The sequence below is a fragment of the Ovis canadensis genome, chromosome 13, assembly GCF_042477335.2.
Source record: "Ovis canadensis isolate MfBH-ARS-UI-01 breed Bighorn chromosome 13, ARS-UI_OviCan_v2, whole genome shotgun sequence".
Lineage (NCBI taxonomy): Eukaryota > Metazoa > Chordata > Mammalia > Artiodactyla > Bovidae > Ovis > Ovis canadensis.
In genome coordinates, this window is record NC_091257.1 from 57,386,925 (window position 1) to 57,404,507 (window position 17,583).

Genomic DNA, 17,583 nt, shown 5'->3' on the forward strand with positions numbered 1-17,583 from the left:
CTTATTTTTCTTAATATTTATATTTTCTGGCCGTGTCAGGTCTTAGTTGTGGCACACAGGATCTTTGTTGCATCAGGAAGGCTCTTCTGTTGCCAGGTGAGGACTTAGTTGCCCCATGAAATGTGGAATCTTAGTTCCCTGACCAGGAATCAAACCTGCATCCCCTGCACTGCAAGGCAGTTTCTTAACCACTGGACCACCAGAGAAGTCCCTGTTTGATACTTCGTTGTTGTTGTTCAGTCACTAAGTCGTGTCCGACTCTTTGCAACCCCATGGACTGCAGCACGCCAGGCTTCCCTGTCCTTCACCATCTCCCTGAGTTTGCTCAAACTCATGTCCATTGAGTCAGTGATGCCATCCAACCATCTCATCCTCTGTTGCCCCCTTATCCTTTTGCCTTCAATCTTTCCCAGCATCAGGCCTTTTCCCATCTGTTGGCTTTTCTCATCAGGTGGTCAAAGTATTCAAGCTTCAGCATCAGTCCTTCCAATGAATATTCTGGGTTGATTTCCTTGAGAATTGCCCGGTTTAATTTTGCTGTCTCAGGGACTCTCAAGAGTCTTCTCTAGCACCACAGTTCGAAAGCATTAATTCTCTGATGCTCAACCTTCTTTATGGTCCAGCTCTCTTATATGCTTAAATTAGGAGAGCTTTCCATCCCAGAGCTTTGATTCTATTTTTGCCTGGAGCCAGGGGTCATCACTTACTTGACACCATGTCAGAATCTATCGAACAGTGAGTCTCAAAGTGTGGTCCATGGATATGCATATCCACATCCCACTGGCTAGGAAACTGCTGGGGGCCTGGGAATCTGTGCTTGGTGATGCTAGTCCTTACACTGAGGCCACTTCCATCAAGTCTCAGCTGAGAATTAGGGGTCGGGTATCAACTTCACAGTCTTATGTCTCTACCAAAGCTGTGTGACTCACTGTCACTATTATGGTTGGTATCAGTTTAACTCTGCCCCTCCCAGCAGTTCTTCATGGAAAGGCAGTGGTCTTTGGTGATTTTCCTTCACAACCAGCATGTCTCCAGGTGTGTCCTAATCCTGGGTTTTATTTTGCAGTAAGAGAAACCCTTGGAGCATGTTGTCAACTTTAAAGTCAGAAAGGATGGTCTATCTGTTGAGATTTTAATTTCACAAATATAGTTTTTTTACTTTTAAAGTTCTAAGTTCATTTTTAAACACAGTAAGCATGTTTATCCTGTACCTGCGTCTGACGTGTGGCCCCAGTTCTGTGTGTTGGCTCACCTCTACTGAAAGTGAAAGTGAAAGTCACTCAGTCATGTCTGACTCTGCAACGCCATGGACTGTACAGTCCATGGAATTCTCCAGGCAAGAATACTGGAGTGGGCAGCCATTCCCTTCTCCAGGGGATCTTCCCAACTCAGGAGTCAAACCCAGGTCTCCTGCATTGCAGGCTGATTCTTTACCAGCTAAGCCACCCACCCCTGATGACTAGGGCTTGTTTCCTCAAGTGCTTAATCCCAGACTCTAGGTCCACAGCATGATCGGTGGACATTTTCTGAGATCTGTCTTTAGCACATTCTTCCGGAGGGGATTTTCATTTGCTCCTGCCAAGAATCAGAGCAGAGGTGAGTGGGATTTCTCAGCCCTGGACACTCTAAACTGAGTGATCCAGGCACACAAAGGGTGAGGGCTTGGGGTCCAAGTTCAGGCTTGTGGCTGCAGGTTCTCTGAGTTGAAGTCGCCCCAAGCTACAGGTCACTTGCAAGATCTAAGGGACAAGAATATTTACTTGCAAGACTGCTGTCTCTATCACTCACTGGTGAGGAGGAAGATTCTTGCTTGCATCTGTGTCCTCACTCAGAGCCCTCTAGAGGAATTCTTTGACACACAGGTGGCCTCCATACCTCTGAACCACAGAGTTGGGTAGGGGGTGTGTCACTGCTACTGATGGTGATGACAGTGTCCATGTCACTCGTGCTATCGGTGGTGGTGATGTTGGTGGCAGTGGTGGTGGCAGATGGGAGGGGTTATGGTCAGGAATCAGTCAGCTTTTCCTGTGAAGAGCAGATAAAAGCTATTTTAGGCTTTGCAGATCATATGGCCTCTTATTACAGGTGTTTAACTGCTCTTTTAGTGCAGAACAGTTAGAGGCATATGTGAGTGAACGGATGTGGATGGGGTTCAATAGAACTGTATTTATGGATACTAACAGGCTTCCCTGATGACTCAGGTGGTAAAGAATCTGCCTGCAGTACAGGATATCTGGGTTCAATCCCTGGGTCAGGAAGATCCCCTGGAGAAGGAAATGGCTACCCACTCTAGAATTCTTGCCTGGAGAATCTCACGGACAGAGGAGTTTTTAATTTCTCAGTTTTCATGTATCATGGAATATACTTCTTATCTTCAGTCATTTAAAGATGTATAAAATCTTTCTTGCTTGTGGGTTGAATTTGTCTGATGGGGTACAGTTTGCCAATTCCTGGTGGTGATAGTGGTGGTGGTAATGTGATGATGATGGTGAAAATGGTGATGATGTGATGGTGGTGGTGGTGGTGATGGTGATGATGGTGATGGTGGTGGAGATGGTGGTGGTGGTGATGATGGTGGAGATGGTAATGATGGTGGAGATGGAGATGGTGGTGATGGTAATGATGGTGGAGATGGTGGCGATGGTAATGATGGTGGAGATGGTGGTGGTGGTGGTGGTGATGATGGTGAAGATGGTGGAGATGGTAGTGATGGAGATGGTAGTGATGGTGATGGTGATGGAGATGGTGGAGATGGTGGTGATGGTGATGATGGTGAAGATGGTGGAGATGGTGGTGATGCTGATGATGGTAATGATGGTGGAGATGGTGGTGGTGGTGATTGTGGTGATGATGATGGTGGAGATGGTGGTGGTGGTGATGATGGTAATGATGGTGGAGATGGTGGTGGTGGTGATGGTGGAGCTGGTAATGATAGTGGTGAGGGTGATGGTAATGATGGTAGTAATGGTGATGGTGGAGATGGTGGTGATTAAAAGCTAGAGGTGGTGAAGGTAGACATGGAGGTACTATTGGAAAGGAAGACTCTTCCCACAACATCTTCCTTAAGACTGAGATAGAGACCCACAGAGCTAAAGGAAGTTAGCACAACTTTCACAGACAGCAGAGTCCTTGATACACAGGTTTACACACTTCCGATATCACAGCATTTCCTCTCCAGAGTCACGAATCAGGCTCAGATTCCTGTGCTCTTCCCAGAGGTGCTGTGACAGAGCCTGGCTCCCCACAGGAGTCTGAATCAGCTGTGTGAGCAGGAAGTCCCCAGCCACCCGAAGTCATGAGTTGGGTGATGCAGCATTTTACAATTGTAATGTGCCATTTAAACGTTAAATAACAATAACCGATCTGGTTCTAATGCTTCATTAACTCTCTCCACTGCCAAATCACAGGCTTTTCTGTATGTTTATGCTAAAGGCAGATTTTAATTGTTTTAATGAGGATTTGCAAGCAGATCTCTTCTCTTGACACTTGGGCATTGGTGAGAATACATCTATTATTTGCTTAGCAGGAGGGAAGTATTACTGTTGATGCAAGAGGCGTCTGACAGTGTTGGGGTTTAGGGAAGACCCCGCACCTGGTGCCTTCCTAACACTTTGCTGATTGAGCCGTGTGAAGGCAGATTGTGTGAGGAGCAATCCAGGCCTGTCACAGGGCCCAGCATCATGCTAACCGAATCTGCTAATTAGTTTTGTTTTCCCCATCGACTGCCTGGTTAGTTTGCTCTGCTCTCCTTTGATTCAAAGATGCTGCTCTAAAGGTAGTTTTACGTGTTAAATGGGACTCTTGCTGCACAAAATCTGGCACAGATAAAGGTCTTAATCAGCCACAGAGGCACAGACATCAAGTACTCCTCTACGAAATTCCTTCCTCCCCCAATAGACACAGATTAGGAGTGCAGATGATGGGGGTGGGGGAGTGAGTGAGAGGAGGTGGGGAAATAGATTTTTTTTTCAAGATCTAGAGTTGTGTACAGGCTCAGAGAAAAAGACAACTCATAAGAAGATGGTTTAGTTCTTCACTTGCGTTTACTTCATTGCTCATACCTCTGGAAATTATTACACTTAACAACTCTGGCTCCCCAAACTTTCTTTACATTTTTTTTTCTGAGTTACTTCCTCAGAGCAAAACATTTGTGAAATATTGGAAACAAGATTGAGAGAAACACAACCTGGAATATGTAATCCCAGTTTCTCCACAGAGAGGTCCATGTATAATTCTGCCATATTCATAATAAAGGGTCCTGGTGGTGTGCATGAGTGGTGGGGCCAGACAGAGCTCAGAATCGCTCAGACCCTGTTTCTGGTGAGGGAGATGGAGGCTGGCGCTGCAGTCCAGACTGCCTTGTTCTGAGGCCCCTGCTGCGTTGGGGCCGGAGCTTTCTGTCCAATGAGGAGGCAGGTGCAGCTCGCGGCGTGCCCTCTGTCAGCAGGTCACATGGCCTGTCTGCCCCGCGGGCTTTCTTTGGCCCGGCTGAGATGGGGGCGACCCTACCTCTGCTCTCCACACTCCGTGAAATGCCTTTCCTGCACTCCAGAGGCACAGACTGAGAGTTCATTTTGCCTTGTTCTGTTTTGAAGACATTTCCATTCTGACTTGGTTTCCCTTGTGGTTCAAATGGTCAAGAATCTGCCTGCAGTGTATGTAACCCAGGTTCGATCCCTGGATCGGGAAGATCCGCTGGAAGAGGAAATGGCAACCCACTCCAGTATTCCTGCCTGGAAAACCCCATGGACAGAGGAACCTGGCGGGCTACAGTCCATGGGGTCCCAAAGAGTCGGACACGACTGAGCAACTAACACAGTCAACTCCATTCTGACTGCGCATTTGCCAGAAAAAGAAAGCTCTATTGTATTAACAACTCAACAGGAGAGGTGCAGTTGTAATTAATCCAGTATTACATAGGATCTCAAGAGAAACCCCCCCCCCCAACAAAATGCTGTGCAGCCACGCAATGGATGACCCCTCGGCCAGGAGGAAAAAAACGCTGACACGGACTCACCGTGCACCCTGAACACAGGACACTCAGCAAGAGAAGCCCGGCGCGGAGACCACACACATGATTCTTTTCATGTGGAACATCCAGAGTAATCAAATCCATACACGCGGCGGGCAGACTGGCAGCTGCCAGGGCCCAGGTGAGAGGGCAGTGCTTGCTGTGTGACAAGTGATGAAAATATTCTGGAATTGGATGAGAGGAAGACTGCACACCGCTGTGAGTACGCTACAGCCCTGGGAACTGCACACTTTAAAAGTCAGGCAGGGCCTTCCATGGTGGTTAGGAATCCACCTTGTGATGCAGGGGGTGTGGGTTCGATCTCTGGTCGGGGAACTGAGATTCCGCAAGCTGCGGAGCAACTAAGCCCATGTGCCGCGGCTACTGAGCCCACACTCCGGAGCCTGTGCGCCACAACTAGAGAGCCCGGGCACTGCAACGAAGGGCCCACCAGACACAGCCAAGATCCCTCGGGCTGCAACTAAGACCTCATGCAGCCAAATAAATAAATTAACATTTTAAAATTCGTTTTAAAAATAAAAAAGTAAAAGTCAGGTGAACATTATGATGTTGGTGCGTGTGCACTGGGTCGTGTCCAACTCTCTGCAACCCCATGGTCTCCTCTGTCCATGGGATTTTCCCAGCAAGAATACTGGGGCAGGTTGCCATTTCCTTATCCAGGGGGGTCTTCCTGACCCAGGGATCTTCCAGACCCAGGGATCGAACCTGTGTCTCTAGATTATATCCCAAAAATGTTGTTATTTTTTTAATGAATGAAGTTACTAACTAAAACGAAAGAACAACGGAACTGGGATCTTCCTGAAACAGCACACACCCCTCAGCTATGAGGGCTGGTGGTGAGGTCCACAGTCTGACAAGCTTCCCCAACTTTCTGGGTGACACGTGGGTGTCACTCCAGCTGAGCGAGGAGATGGTACACCTTGGAGTCAGACATACCTGGTTCAAATCCCACCTGTTTCTCTTCCTGGCTGGAGCACCTTTTTTTTCTTTGCTTAACACACTGTCTGGGTTTGTCATCACTTTCCTGCCAGGAAGCAATTGTCTTCTAATTTCACGGCTGCGGTCACCATCCACAGTGATTTTAGAGGCCAAGCAGAGGAAACCTGTCACTGCTTCCACCTTTTCCCCTCCTATTTGCCACGATGTGATGGGACCAGATGCCATGACCTAAGGGTTTTTTTAATATGTAATTTTAGGTCAGTCTCTTCCTTCCCCCTCATCAAGAGGTTCTTCAGTTCTCTTTGCTTTCTGCCATTAGAATGGTATTATCCACATATCTGAGGTTGTTGATATTCCTCCCAGCAATTCACTAGAGAGCATTCCCTAAAAACTGCAGAATAGCCCTTGTGGTGGTGTTTGTTCGGATTTGAGTCAGTAGCTCCAGGTGGTCAAGACTCCACCTTCCTGACCGAAGCCCAGAAGGTGCTGATGCTGCAGGTTCTCAGTTGACTCTGGGTGGTGGAGATGTAAGCTGTGCCTGCCTCCAAGTGCCACGATTTCAACCGACTTCTGGATTGGTGCAAGGCAAGGAGATCCCTAAGTCGCATTAGTCCAATCCTGTAACTTTTGACAGACATTCACTGGCTGTATACCAGGGCAAGAACAGGGAGGAAACTGTGGTCCTTTTGTCTCAGGCTCTGGGCAGGGCAGGGCTGAGGAGGCGGTGATGTTGAATAGCTGTCCCATTGGCAGAGAAGGATACACCAGGAGCTGTAGGAGAAACCGGAACGCACCAGAAAAGGGAGGGTCACACTGGCTATGCTGGAACAAGGGACTCCATCCGAGGAGAGGAATTTAAACAAATGCAACCACATGTCATTTGTAAGATACTCACTGCAGATCCTGGCAGAAGGAGCTGAGTCTGAGAAGCCAATCTGAGCTTCAGGAAGGTTTTTCTGGGCTTGGTGGTACACCCAGCCCTGCACAAGTGGCCCATCAGCTTCTCTGTGGAAGGATGAAGATCAGAGAGGCTGGATGTTTGGACCAGAAACACCTGGAGGAGCTGGGAAGGTGACCAGGTGTGGAGGTGATGCTCACATGCAGGATGTGCTTCACAGGTGCTTAGAATTTCTGGTTTTAGCTCTTGGTTGTTACTGGACCCCAGGGCTGAGGGCTTAGAGGCCCAGGAGCAGAGCTGGCACTGTGTTCTGGCCTCTCTTACATGTGTCACGGTGTCAAGCTGGTGACACCCACACCTCGCAGTGCATACCCTGCCCTCGACCGGTCATCTGTTGACGTGATTAAACTGCTATTTTCCCCTTAATCAGAAGGGTGTCTTCTTTCTCTCCTCTGCTTGGTGTGAAATTTCAGATTCCTGTGCATGTACATGCTCAGGCGCTTCAGTTGTATCCAACTCCTTGTGACCCTATGGACTGCAGCCCCTCAGGCTCCTCTGTCCATGGGATTCTCCGGGCAAGAACACTGGAGTGGGTTGCCATTCCCTTCTCCAGGGGATCTTCCCAACCCAGGGATTGAACCCGAGTCTCTTACGTTTCCCGCATTGGCAGGCAGGTTCTTTACCACTAGTGCCATCTTAGATTCCTGAAGCTACCTCCAAACAAAGCAGTTATAATGTAAGACAATCCTTAAATCTCCTAGAAAGCCAGAAGAGCAAAAGCCTCAAGATGGAATGTTGCTACGTAATAGTTATTAACTTGCAAAGAGGAAAAGCTGCCTCCCCAAAATCATAAACTTTGGTGTCTTCTTCTTAACATATGCAACTCTAGAAAGGAAATGGGGGAAATCGTTTAGAAGAATTCTTAATTGTATCCCAGATACACAGGTGTTTCTTTAAGCCAAGCACCACTGAGGCAGGGAAATTTGCAGTCCACTTCCTGGGGCCCTGCTGAAGGCCAGTGTGAGTGTCAGAATAATTCTAACATGTGTGTAGAACATACTAACATGTGCGTGTAAGATTTCCTCAGCTGGGGAGCTCGGTCCATGTACAGCACTAACACATAGGTCTTCTTATCACTTACCTTCTAAATCTGTGTGGGGCATTTTTATTTTTTGTTTTTATCATAGTTAGTTAAGTCGCTCAGTCGTGTCCGACTCTTTGCAACCCCATGGGCTGTAGCCCACCAGGCTTCTCTGTCCATGGGATTCTCCAGGCAAGAATACTGGAGTGGGTTGCCATTTCCTTCTCCAGGGGATCTTCCCGACCCAGGGATCGAACCCAGGTCTCCCGTATTAGAGGCAGACGCTTTAACCTCTGAGCCACCAGGGAAGCCAAGTTATAAGCAAAAGCAACTTAGTTCTTCAGAAAAAAAGAAAAGATAAAATAGATCAATATTTAAGATATACTAGACAAAACATCTGAAAATATAAAGATAAAAATACATTACTCAAAAAATGTTAATTTATTAGTATATAAAGCTTTTAAATCCCTCTAGTCAAAATTTCATTCACAAGAGGTTGTATGTTGGTTGCTTGTTGAAAATCTATTTGAAAAGATCAAAAGCTGAAATAATTCTTTATTCCTTTGTTCCATTAGTACTAAGTCACAGGATCTTCCTTGGTGTGAGTTTTTCTGCTGGGCTGAGGAGCCTGGGAGAGTTGAATGATTGACCCCACTCACCCCGTGGTTGAAGCTGGTGTGGGTGGGCTTGCCTGTGGGTTTCAGGAGTCAGCTGAAATCCTGGGGTTCTCTGGGGCAGCAGAGAACCTAATTCCTGCACAGCCACCTTCATTGGGAAGCAGAGTCTGTCCAAAGATGTTCAGGGTCTATCTATGCCTCCCTCTGGCCACTGCCCCCACCAAGCCTGTCTAAACCATCAGGGTAAGTGGGCTCAGATCAGTGGCTGTTCACCCCAGCGACCAGGACGCACTGGGACAATCAGGGTCTGACTGATGAGCTTTTCAGGTGTGATTTCCTTGCCTCATCTCTGTTTCTTCCTCCTCCAGGAGAAATGGGCCCCGTGAGGCAAGCGTGACCCTCGAGTCCAGCCCGCCAACCCGACGACCAGCCGGGAGGACAGCACCATGGCTGGAGTCGTGGAGCAGAAGAGCGGGCTGGTGCGCGGCAAGCTCAGCGAGGCCAGCAAGAGGAATGGCCTCATCAACACCAGGAGCCTGGTGGCCGAGAGCCGGGATGGCCTGGTGTCCGTGTACCCCGCTCCCCAGTACCAGAGCTGCCGGGTGGTGGGCAGCGTGGCACCGGCTGGCCCAGACGGCGCCCGGAACGAGCCGCTCCAACAGCTGCTGGACCCCAGCACACTCCAGCAGTCGGTGGAGTCCCGCTACCGGCCCAACCTCATCCTCTACTCGGAGAGTGTGCTGCGCCCCTGGGGGGATGGCGTGGCAGCTGACTGCTGTGAGACCACCTTCATCGAGGACCGCTCGCCCACCAAGGAGAGCCTGGAGTACCCCGATGGCAAGTTCATTGACCTCTCGCCCGAAGACATCAAGATCCACACGCTATCCTATGATGTGGAGGAGGAGGAGGAGTTTCAGGAGCTGGAGGTCAGAGCGTATGTTTGTCACGGGCCGTCCGGAGTGGGATGTGGGGCTCTGGGGGGACGAAAGCCAGGCAGGCGCAAGTCAGGACATGAAGCCAGTGAGCAAAAGTGCAAGGAAACCACAGCCTCCTGGGCGCCCTTCACTCAGAATCTGTGTGAGAGATACAGGGATGGAGGAGGTGAGGTCTGGGACCTAGGGCTTCAGAGGGAATTCTGCTTAGGGGACACAAGGTCGAGGCCATCAGGATGGGACTAAGATGCGTTTAAGGGTTGACCGTGCTGGCAGCTCAGGGGGCTGGGGGTTTCTGCTGACTGCCCAGCCACAGGGGAGAGTGCTGTGCTGTGCTCTGCTAAGTGGCTTAGTTGTGTACGATTCCATGGATGGTAGCCGACCAGGATCCTCTGTCCAAGGGATTCTCTGGGAAAGAATACTGGAGTGGGTTGCCATGCCCTCATCCAGGGACTCTTCTTGACCCAGGGAACAGTGGCCGCTGGCCAAAACCCCCAGGGGGAGGAGATTCCGCAAAAGCCTGGAAGTGCACACTTGGGGACAATTTGGGATGTTTTGGCTGCCACATGTGGTTTCCTTAATTTGACATTCTGGAGTGTTTACTAAGCATTGTTGGAACAGCTGAAACCTAAACCCGGCTGGAAGAAATAGTAGAAATTGATAGCATAAGGGGCAGACAAGCTGAATTATTGTAGAGTCCTGTCTCTTGTAGGGCAGGCACGGGCGTCAGATCACACTCTTAGGAACATGCATGTTGCCCATGGTGTGCCACACAGCTGCCCCCATGGCGGGGTGAGAGCAACACCACAGGCGTCTGAGCCCAGGAGACCAGCACCCAGGCTGGGGGGCAGTCATTTCATGGCTGTGGGGATGGCTGGAAGAAGGCTGCCCCACTGGGCTTGCCAGGTTCCCCTGTTGGCCTGAGCCTGAGAAAGCCGGCTGGCCACTGGCCCCGGAGACAGGACCACACACCTGTCATCACGTGGCGGCCGCGTGAGTCCAGCAAGCCAGAGCTCTTCAAGCCTGTGCATGGAGCACACGTTACATCTGACCGTCCCAAGCAAGTCATGTGGCCAAGACCAAAGTTGGTGTGCAAGGGGCTGCTCAGGGTGACGGGACAGGAACATCTCAACTGGGGGCCAGGACGGCAGCAGCCCACAGCGAGCAAGGGTGTAGACTGCTCACCATCACTCTTTAATTGTCAAACTGAATGGAATGAGAACAGCCATGCTTCTATTGTGAATGAAACAAAAAACTCAGTCCACACTGACCTGAGGCTCTTCCCAGGAAGCAGCTCTACTTCGGACAAGAGAGAAAACGTGGTTTTGCATCCTTGGCCGGAGCATCACTGGGTCAACAGCAGAGCGATTCTGTGTCCAGGAAATTGCAGTTTGCAGAGAGCTTTGCCCAGGTAGGAGCAGGGTCTGTCGCAGGAGCTTCCCCTCTGCCCTCATCTCCTGCCTGATCAGGTTCACCCTGCACTTGCAGCAGAGCAGTCCTAGTGCAGAGAGGTCTGCTGGCCGGGCACGCGTCTGCTGAAGCTCGTGTGGCTGCGTCCTCTGGGCTCTGGGGTCGGCGGTGTTAGCAAGCAGATCTATAGCTGATTGTAAGCGTCTCGCAGAGGGGCCTCAGCCACAGCATCTGCCCTGCACTGTCTCACAAGGGAGAGTCGTCCTGGGGGGTTCTGGAGGTGCACAAGGATGGAGGGTGGCCAAGCATGCCACCTCGGGGGCCCTGGGGATTCTCCAGGTGTGTGATCACCAGGCTGGGGCCCTGCAGCCCTGGGGCCTCCTCCTGGTTCCCGGACACAACAGCTAAACCTCATCTCCAGGACCCCAACATCTGGAAATCACATTTCCTTGTCACACAGACAAATTTAAACTGAGAGACGCAGGCACACCTAATAAAGCAGTTCTGCAAACTGTCAAATTTGGGTTTAAAGCTGAAAATGAGTGGCTGCAGGTCAGGACTGGAGGGCCTCGCCGCCTGTTGAAAGGCTGATTGCCGCCCCTTTGTGACAAAGTCAAGTCTGTGCGTCCATCAGAGAGCCCGTGGAATGTCATCACTGGGAACCAGTGACGCAAGAGCAAAGGGGAAGGAGAGGCACGTTTTTGGAGCATCTTCCCTCCCTCCTCTCACCATCCCGTCTGACCCCGGAGCCTGCAGGTGGCAGGCTCTGTCCCTAACACTGCATGTGGGAGGCAGAAGCTTGGAGGGCTTTTAGGTGCCTCTGCTGGCTCCAGACGCCTGTGTCCTGACGGTGATGCTGTGTGGTCCCCAAACGGCTGTATCGTATACAGCCACCTCCTCACGTCTGAGCCCTCAGCTGGACCTCTCTCCCGTGAAAAACCACAAGTCCTGGAAACCTGTCAGGAGAGATAGGATTTCACACTACAGGTAGCACCTGCAGAGGCTTCTTCACACGCAGGAGAAGAGCTGGGAGGACACGCAAACATTGGACGAGAACCCCAAAGCGAGAATGAGAAAGAGCAACGAAAATAGAAGAGGGGACCCAGAGGAAACAGAAATCACTCAGGGAAAAGCAGGCAGTGTTTTGCACACAATCTCATGTCCCGTGAAGCTGATCTGTGGTGGGGCGAGGAAGCAGGATGCAGTTTGGTTGGTTTGCCTGGCTGCCCCCGGCTGGACCCTCACACGCAGTGATGAGGGAGGTGGTAAGTGGGGCTCCTCCCTTCACTCCTGGTTCAGGGGCAGTGCTCAGACTCTCAAATGAATGACCAAGCTCTTCAGGCTCTTTATCAGATGTAGAAAGTGGCCTTTGTCAAGATGTGGTTGGACAGGGTGTTTTAATACAAAAAAACAGGTGTTTAACTTTGCCAAATGTCCATTTAGATCATCGTGTGTGTTGGGGGTTGTCTTTACCCTATTGCTATGACCTATTACATTAATTTATTTCATATACTAAGCTGTCCTTTACATTTGGGGATAAATTGGCCATGGCGTTTGCGCCTCTTTATTGCTGGATTCAACGTGCTAACAACTTGGCAAGGATTTTTATTTCTGTGTCCATGAGGACCCTTGGTCCTTGTCAACTGCAGCTTTCTTTTCCTGTGTCTTTCCCTGGTTTTGGTGTCAGGGTGACTGGCCACAAAGGATGAGTTGGGAAGTGTTCCTTCTTCTTCCGTCTGAAAGATGCTGCCCTGCGCTGGGACTTTTTCTTCTCAGATAGTCATTCACAGTGAAGCCACCGGGGCCCAGGCTCTTCTTGGTGGGAAGATTTTTTTTTTTTTTTACTACTGATCAGACCTGATTTCCTTATGATTTGAAAGAAAATCTTTAGGTTTTCGTTTCATCTTGACTCAGCTTTAGTAATTTGTGCCACTCTAGGGATTTTCCCCTTTTATCTTAGTTACCTAACTTGTCAGCATAAGGTTGTCCGTAATAGTGCACTTAAATCTCCTTGCTTTCTGCACAGTTGGTGATGTTTCCTCTTTTTCCTGCCTAATTTGGTGATTTTTCCATTTTCTCCTTGCTCAGCCTAGCCAAAGGTTTATAAATTCTGATGATCTTTTCAAATATCTGTCATCTGGTTCCACTGATTTGTCCTTCATTTCAGTTTTCCATTTCAGTGATTTTCGCTTAGATATTTCTGATATTGTCCTGTTCTCTATAGTCTAAATTTGCTCTTCTTTATCTAGTTTCTTTAGGCTGGAGCTTATTTATCCCTTTGAGATTTTTCTTCCTGTATAATATATGTATTTAAAGCTGTAACTTTCAAACACTATCTCAACTGCCTCCTATAAACTGTGATATGTTGTGTTTTCATTTCCTGTTTAGTTCAAACTAAGACGTGAGGAGAGCTTCCCAGGCACTGTGGTCCTCTCCCTGCCAGGAGCTCCTTGTTAAATTCCTGGATCATCCAGCTCTCTGCCACTTGGCCCAAACAGATTAGAGCCATAAGTTGGGAGAACTGCAAGCTTTCCTGTTTGTGGCTGAGAATGGAGCTTCCACCCTGTGCTCCCCAGTCAACTCAGCTCCATCTAGCAGCAGAGAATGTGGTCTCCAAGAGGAGCCCCTCCCTAGCAGAAATACTTCACGGCCAAGCAGGTGATGAGTCTGGATGAGCTCAGAGCAAGAACAACCAGACTCACACTATTCTTTTTTTGTGTGTACTTCATGATTTTGTTTATAATATTCTTTTTTAAATTAATTTATTTATTTTAATTGGAGGCTAATTGCAATTTACAATATTGTCGTGGGTTTTGCCATACATTGACATGAATCAGCCATGGGAGTACATGTGTCCCCCATCCCGAACCCCCCTCCCACCTCCTTCCCCACCCCATCCCTCAGGGTTGGCCCAGTGCACCGGCTTTGAGTGCCCTGTTTCGTGCATCAAACTTGGACTGGTTATCTATTTCACGTATGTAATATACATGTTTCAATGCTATTCTCTCACATCACCCTACCCTCGCCTTCTCCCACAGAGTCCATGTTCCTTATATCTGTGTCTCCTTTGCCGTTTCACATACGTTTACGGACTCACACTCTTCTGACTCAGGATTCAGCAGTGGTTGTAAGCAAACACCCCTCCCTCCAGGAAGGCTGTTTTGAACATTCTCTTCAGTCATTCCTCAGGGACAGGATCTGCCTGCCTCCTGGCTCTGTCGTACCAGAAGTCTTGGAAAAGGATATTATCTGCAGTGCTACGTGTGTTTTCCAGCAGGCACTAGATGTGGACAAAGAATATGTCCACAGATGGCTTGTGCTTAGGTTAAGAATCTTAATCAAGTTAATTATCTTTAAATAATCTGACATATATCCACTTAAAGCACTAGGAAATTTAATTACTCATTTTCCTCCCTTGAGACAGTATGTTCAGTTCAGTTCAGTCACTCAGTTGTGTCCGACTCTTTGCAAACCCATGGACTGCAGCGCGCCAGGCCTCCCTGTCCATCACCAACTCCTAGAGTTTACCCAAACTCATGTCCATTGAGTCAGTGATGCCATCCAACCGTCTCATCCTCTGTCGTCCCCTTCTCCATCTGCCTTCAATCTTTCTGTAAATAAAAAAATATATTTGGACATCCCAGGTTCCTATGGCTCTAAGTGCGGATCATTCACCCTTAGATGAGTGATCTGAAAATCATTCAAAATGATCAGGAGCTCTGTCTTAACCCTCCTTATAGTCACATCTGATCTAGTGCTGTCCAACCTGCAGCAAACTCCTCTTTCTGTAAACAAGCCTATGTGAATAACTTCCTATCTGGAAATTAAATTTACCTTTATGGAATAAATATTTTGAGGGCATCCTACATACTGACAATTTCCAAAGACGAATTCAAAAATATCATGTGCAATGTAAGCATGATCGGAATAGTAGTGTGCCATTTACCGTTTTCATTTTCTGTGTCAAGGGAAACTCTCATTTAAATGTGGGACTTGCAGCATGTTTCTTAAAAAGTAAAAATCAATATCTTTATATTCTCATCTTACATTTGCCAGTAAAAGGCACTGGAGTGTGTAATTATAGCCGTTTGATGGGGGGAGAATCTATGAGATAATAAATCCATCTGTCATAAGAACACGAGGGGATCGTTCATCATGTTCCTCTGAAATACTTTACGATAAGCAGAAGGATTGGGGCATCAGATTGAATTTGTATGCCAAGGAAATAAAACCTTTTTACTTTTTCAAGCTCACACTGATCAGATCCCTTATCCGTGGCTCCTGAGCCCCTGCTCAGAATCACAGTTGGGAGAAAACCGTTTATCTGTTTTGACAGAGGGAGAATGTTTCATCATTATAAGACTAGAGTTATTCTGGGACTTCCCTGGTGGTCCAGTAACTAAGGCTTCACACTCACAATGCAGGGGGCCTGGGTTTCATCCCTGGTCAGGGAATTAGATCCCGTATGCCGCATCGAAGTTCAAAGATCCCACATGCTGCAATTAAGACCTAGATCAGCCAAATACAATTTTTTTAAAAAGACCACAGCTATTCTAAGATTGCCAGGAGTAATATCAACAACTTCAGATATGTAGATGATACCACTCTAATGGCAGAAAGTGAAGAAGAACTAAAGATCCTCTTGATGAAGGTGAAAGAAGAGGTGAAAAACTGGCTTAAAACTCAACATTCAAAAAACTAAGATAATGACATCCAGTCCCATCACTTCCCGGCAAATAGAAGGGGAAAAAGTAGAAGCAGAGACAGACTTTATTTTCTTGGGCTCCAAAATCACTGTGGATGGTGACTGCAGCCATGAAATTAAAAGACACTAGCTCATTGGAAGGAAAGCTGTGACAAACTTAGCATGTTAAAAAGCAAAGACATCACTTTGCTGACAAAGGTCCGTATAGTCAAAGCTACAGTTTTTCCAGTAGTCACTTATGAATATGAGAGTTGGATGACAAAGACGGCTGAGCACCAAAAAAGTGATGCTTTCTAATTGTGGTGTTTGAGAAGACTCCTGAGGATCCTTTGGAAAGCAAGAAGATCAAACCAGTCAATCCTAAAGGAAATCAACCCTGAATATTCATTGGAAGGACTGATGCTGAAGGTGAAGCTCCAAAACTTTTACCTGATGCAGAGAGCCAGCTCATTGGAAAAGACCCTGATGCTGGGAAAGATCGAAGGCAGGTGGAGAAGAGGGTGACAGAGGATGAGATGGCTGGATGGCATCACCGATTCAATGGACATGCATTTGAGCAAATCCCAGGATATGGTGAAGACAGGGAAGCCTGGTGTGCTGCAGTCCATGGGGTCACGAAGAGTCAGACACGACTTAGCAGCTGAACAACAATTCTAATGAAATCAGCTTTCATAAGATTACAGATAGCTGTGAGTCAAGCACTAACACAATGTGATTTGAATGACAGTGAAAGGAGAGTCCGTGACTTTGGTGAGTCTCTTTCATATTCAGTTTGAACAAACACCAGTAAAATTTGATTCTAAACCACATTGGAGTTTAATAAAATTTCTCCAAGCTTAACCAAAGGTCCACATATTTTAAGCAATATTCATGCAACAAAACCCAGTACCAAGAGCATCCTTTGGGGTCCCTCAGAGACAGATTTGCTCAATGCTTCATGAAACGTCCCTCCTCAGTGCGTGCCCTTAATGCCCACGTTCACTGACCACCGTGCATGCAGAAAACACTCGTCACAGCCTGGAGCCCTGGGGAGGCCATTTAACCTTGGCCCATGTTGATAAAAACCTCATCTTCCACCTACTACAGTATAATGTTATCAGAAGAGGAAAGTGATCATAAGCATTCAAGTGTGTTAGAAGAAGCGCATCCTTTGAATTTAAAGTTTTTGGTGATGACAGCGTGCCCCACCCTTTTTTAGCTGGATTCCTAGGCATGCAGAACTTCCCAGATGAGAGATCAAACTCATGCCTCCTGCAGTGGAAACTCAGAGTCTTAACCCCTGGGCCACCAGGGAAGTCTGACAATGCCCTTTTTAAGGGAATGATGTGAAGCATCACCCCTATATCATGGTCTGTTCAGCTTTTTGTCCATCGTGCTTCTGCGGAACAATGGAAGAATAACCACAGAAATCAAGCATGAGCCCAGCTTCATGATTGCCGATATTTTCTTTTTTTTTTTTCCCATGCAAGCCATTTCACAGCGTTTCCTAAAAAGATAAGGAAAAGCTCACAGGGCTGACACGCAGATGGTTGTTCACAGACATTCTATGAATTCTGTGATGCAAAAAAAAAAAAAAAAAAACCCAACGCAGGGGAAATAGTGCAGGTGGCTGGCCCTCGTGTGCTGGAGTCATGCTAGATTTCTGTAACAAGAAGCATTTGGCCAGTGCAAGGATCATCAGATCATTCAGACTATTAGCAGGTGAGAGAGACTCCATCCTTATGGACAAAGAGCCCGCATGTTGTCCTTGTGGTCCCGGGCATTGGATCCGTGGTGCTCATACTCACCAGGAGGAAACAGACACAGAGAAGGCAAGAAAGACGCCTCACTGTGCAAAGTGCTGAGGGTCCCTGTCTGGCTGGTCTCCAGGGAGGTTGCTGTCCCCATTCAGAATTGGGATGGTCCCACCTTGGCTGTCCTGAATGTCAGCTGAGGGTCCCAGAAGGAAGGATCTTTTCTCCTTGATAAT

At 48.0% G+C, this 17,583-nt stretch overlaps 1 protein-coding gene across 2 annotated transcripts in view; it reads left to right on the forward strand.

Annotated features, from left to right (window-relative positions):
• The window catches only part of SYNDIG1 (synapse differentiation inducing 1), a 108,982-nt gene that overhangs the window by 46,662 nt on the left and 44,737 nt on the right, over nucleotides 1-17,583 (forward strand). For both annotated transcript variants that reach the window (XM_069546519.1, XM_069546518.1), the window contains exon 2: nucleotides 8,936-9,493. In XM_069546519.1, the coding sequence (XP_069402620.1) occupies nucleotides 9,014-9,493 (480 nt within the window). In that variant the 5' untranslated portion in view covers nucleotides 8,936-9,013. The remainder of the gene's footprint in view (nucleotides 1-8,935; nucleotides 9,494-17,583) is intronic.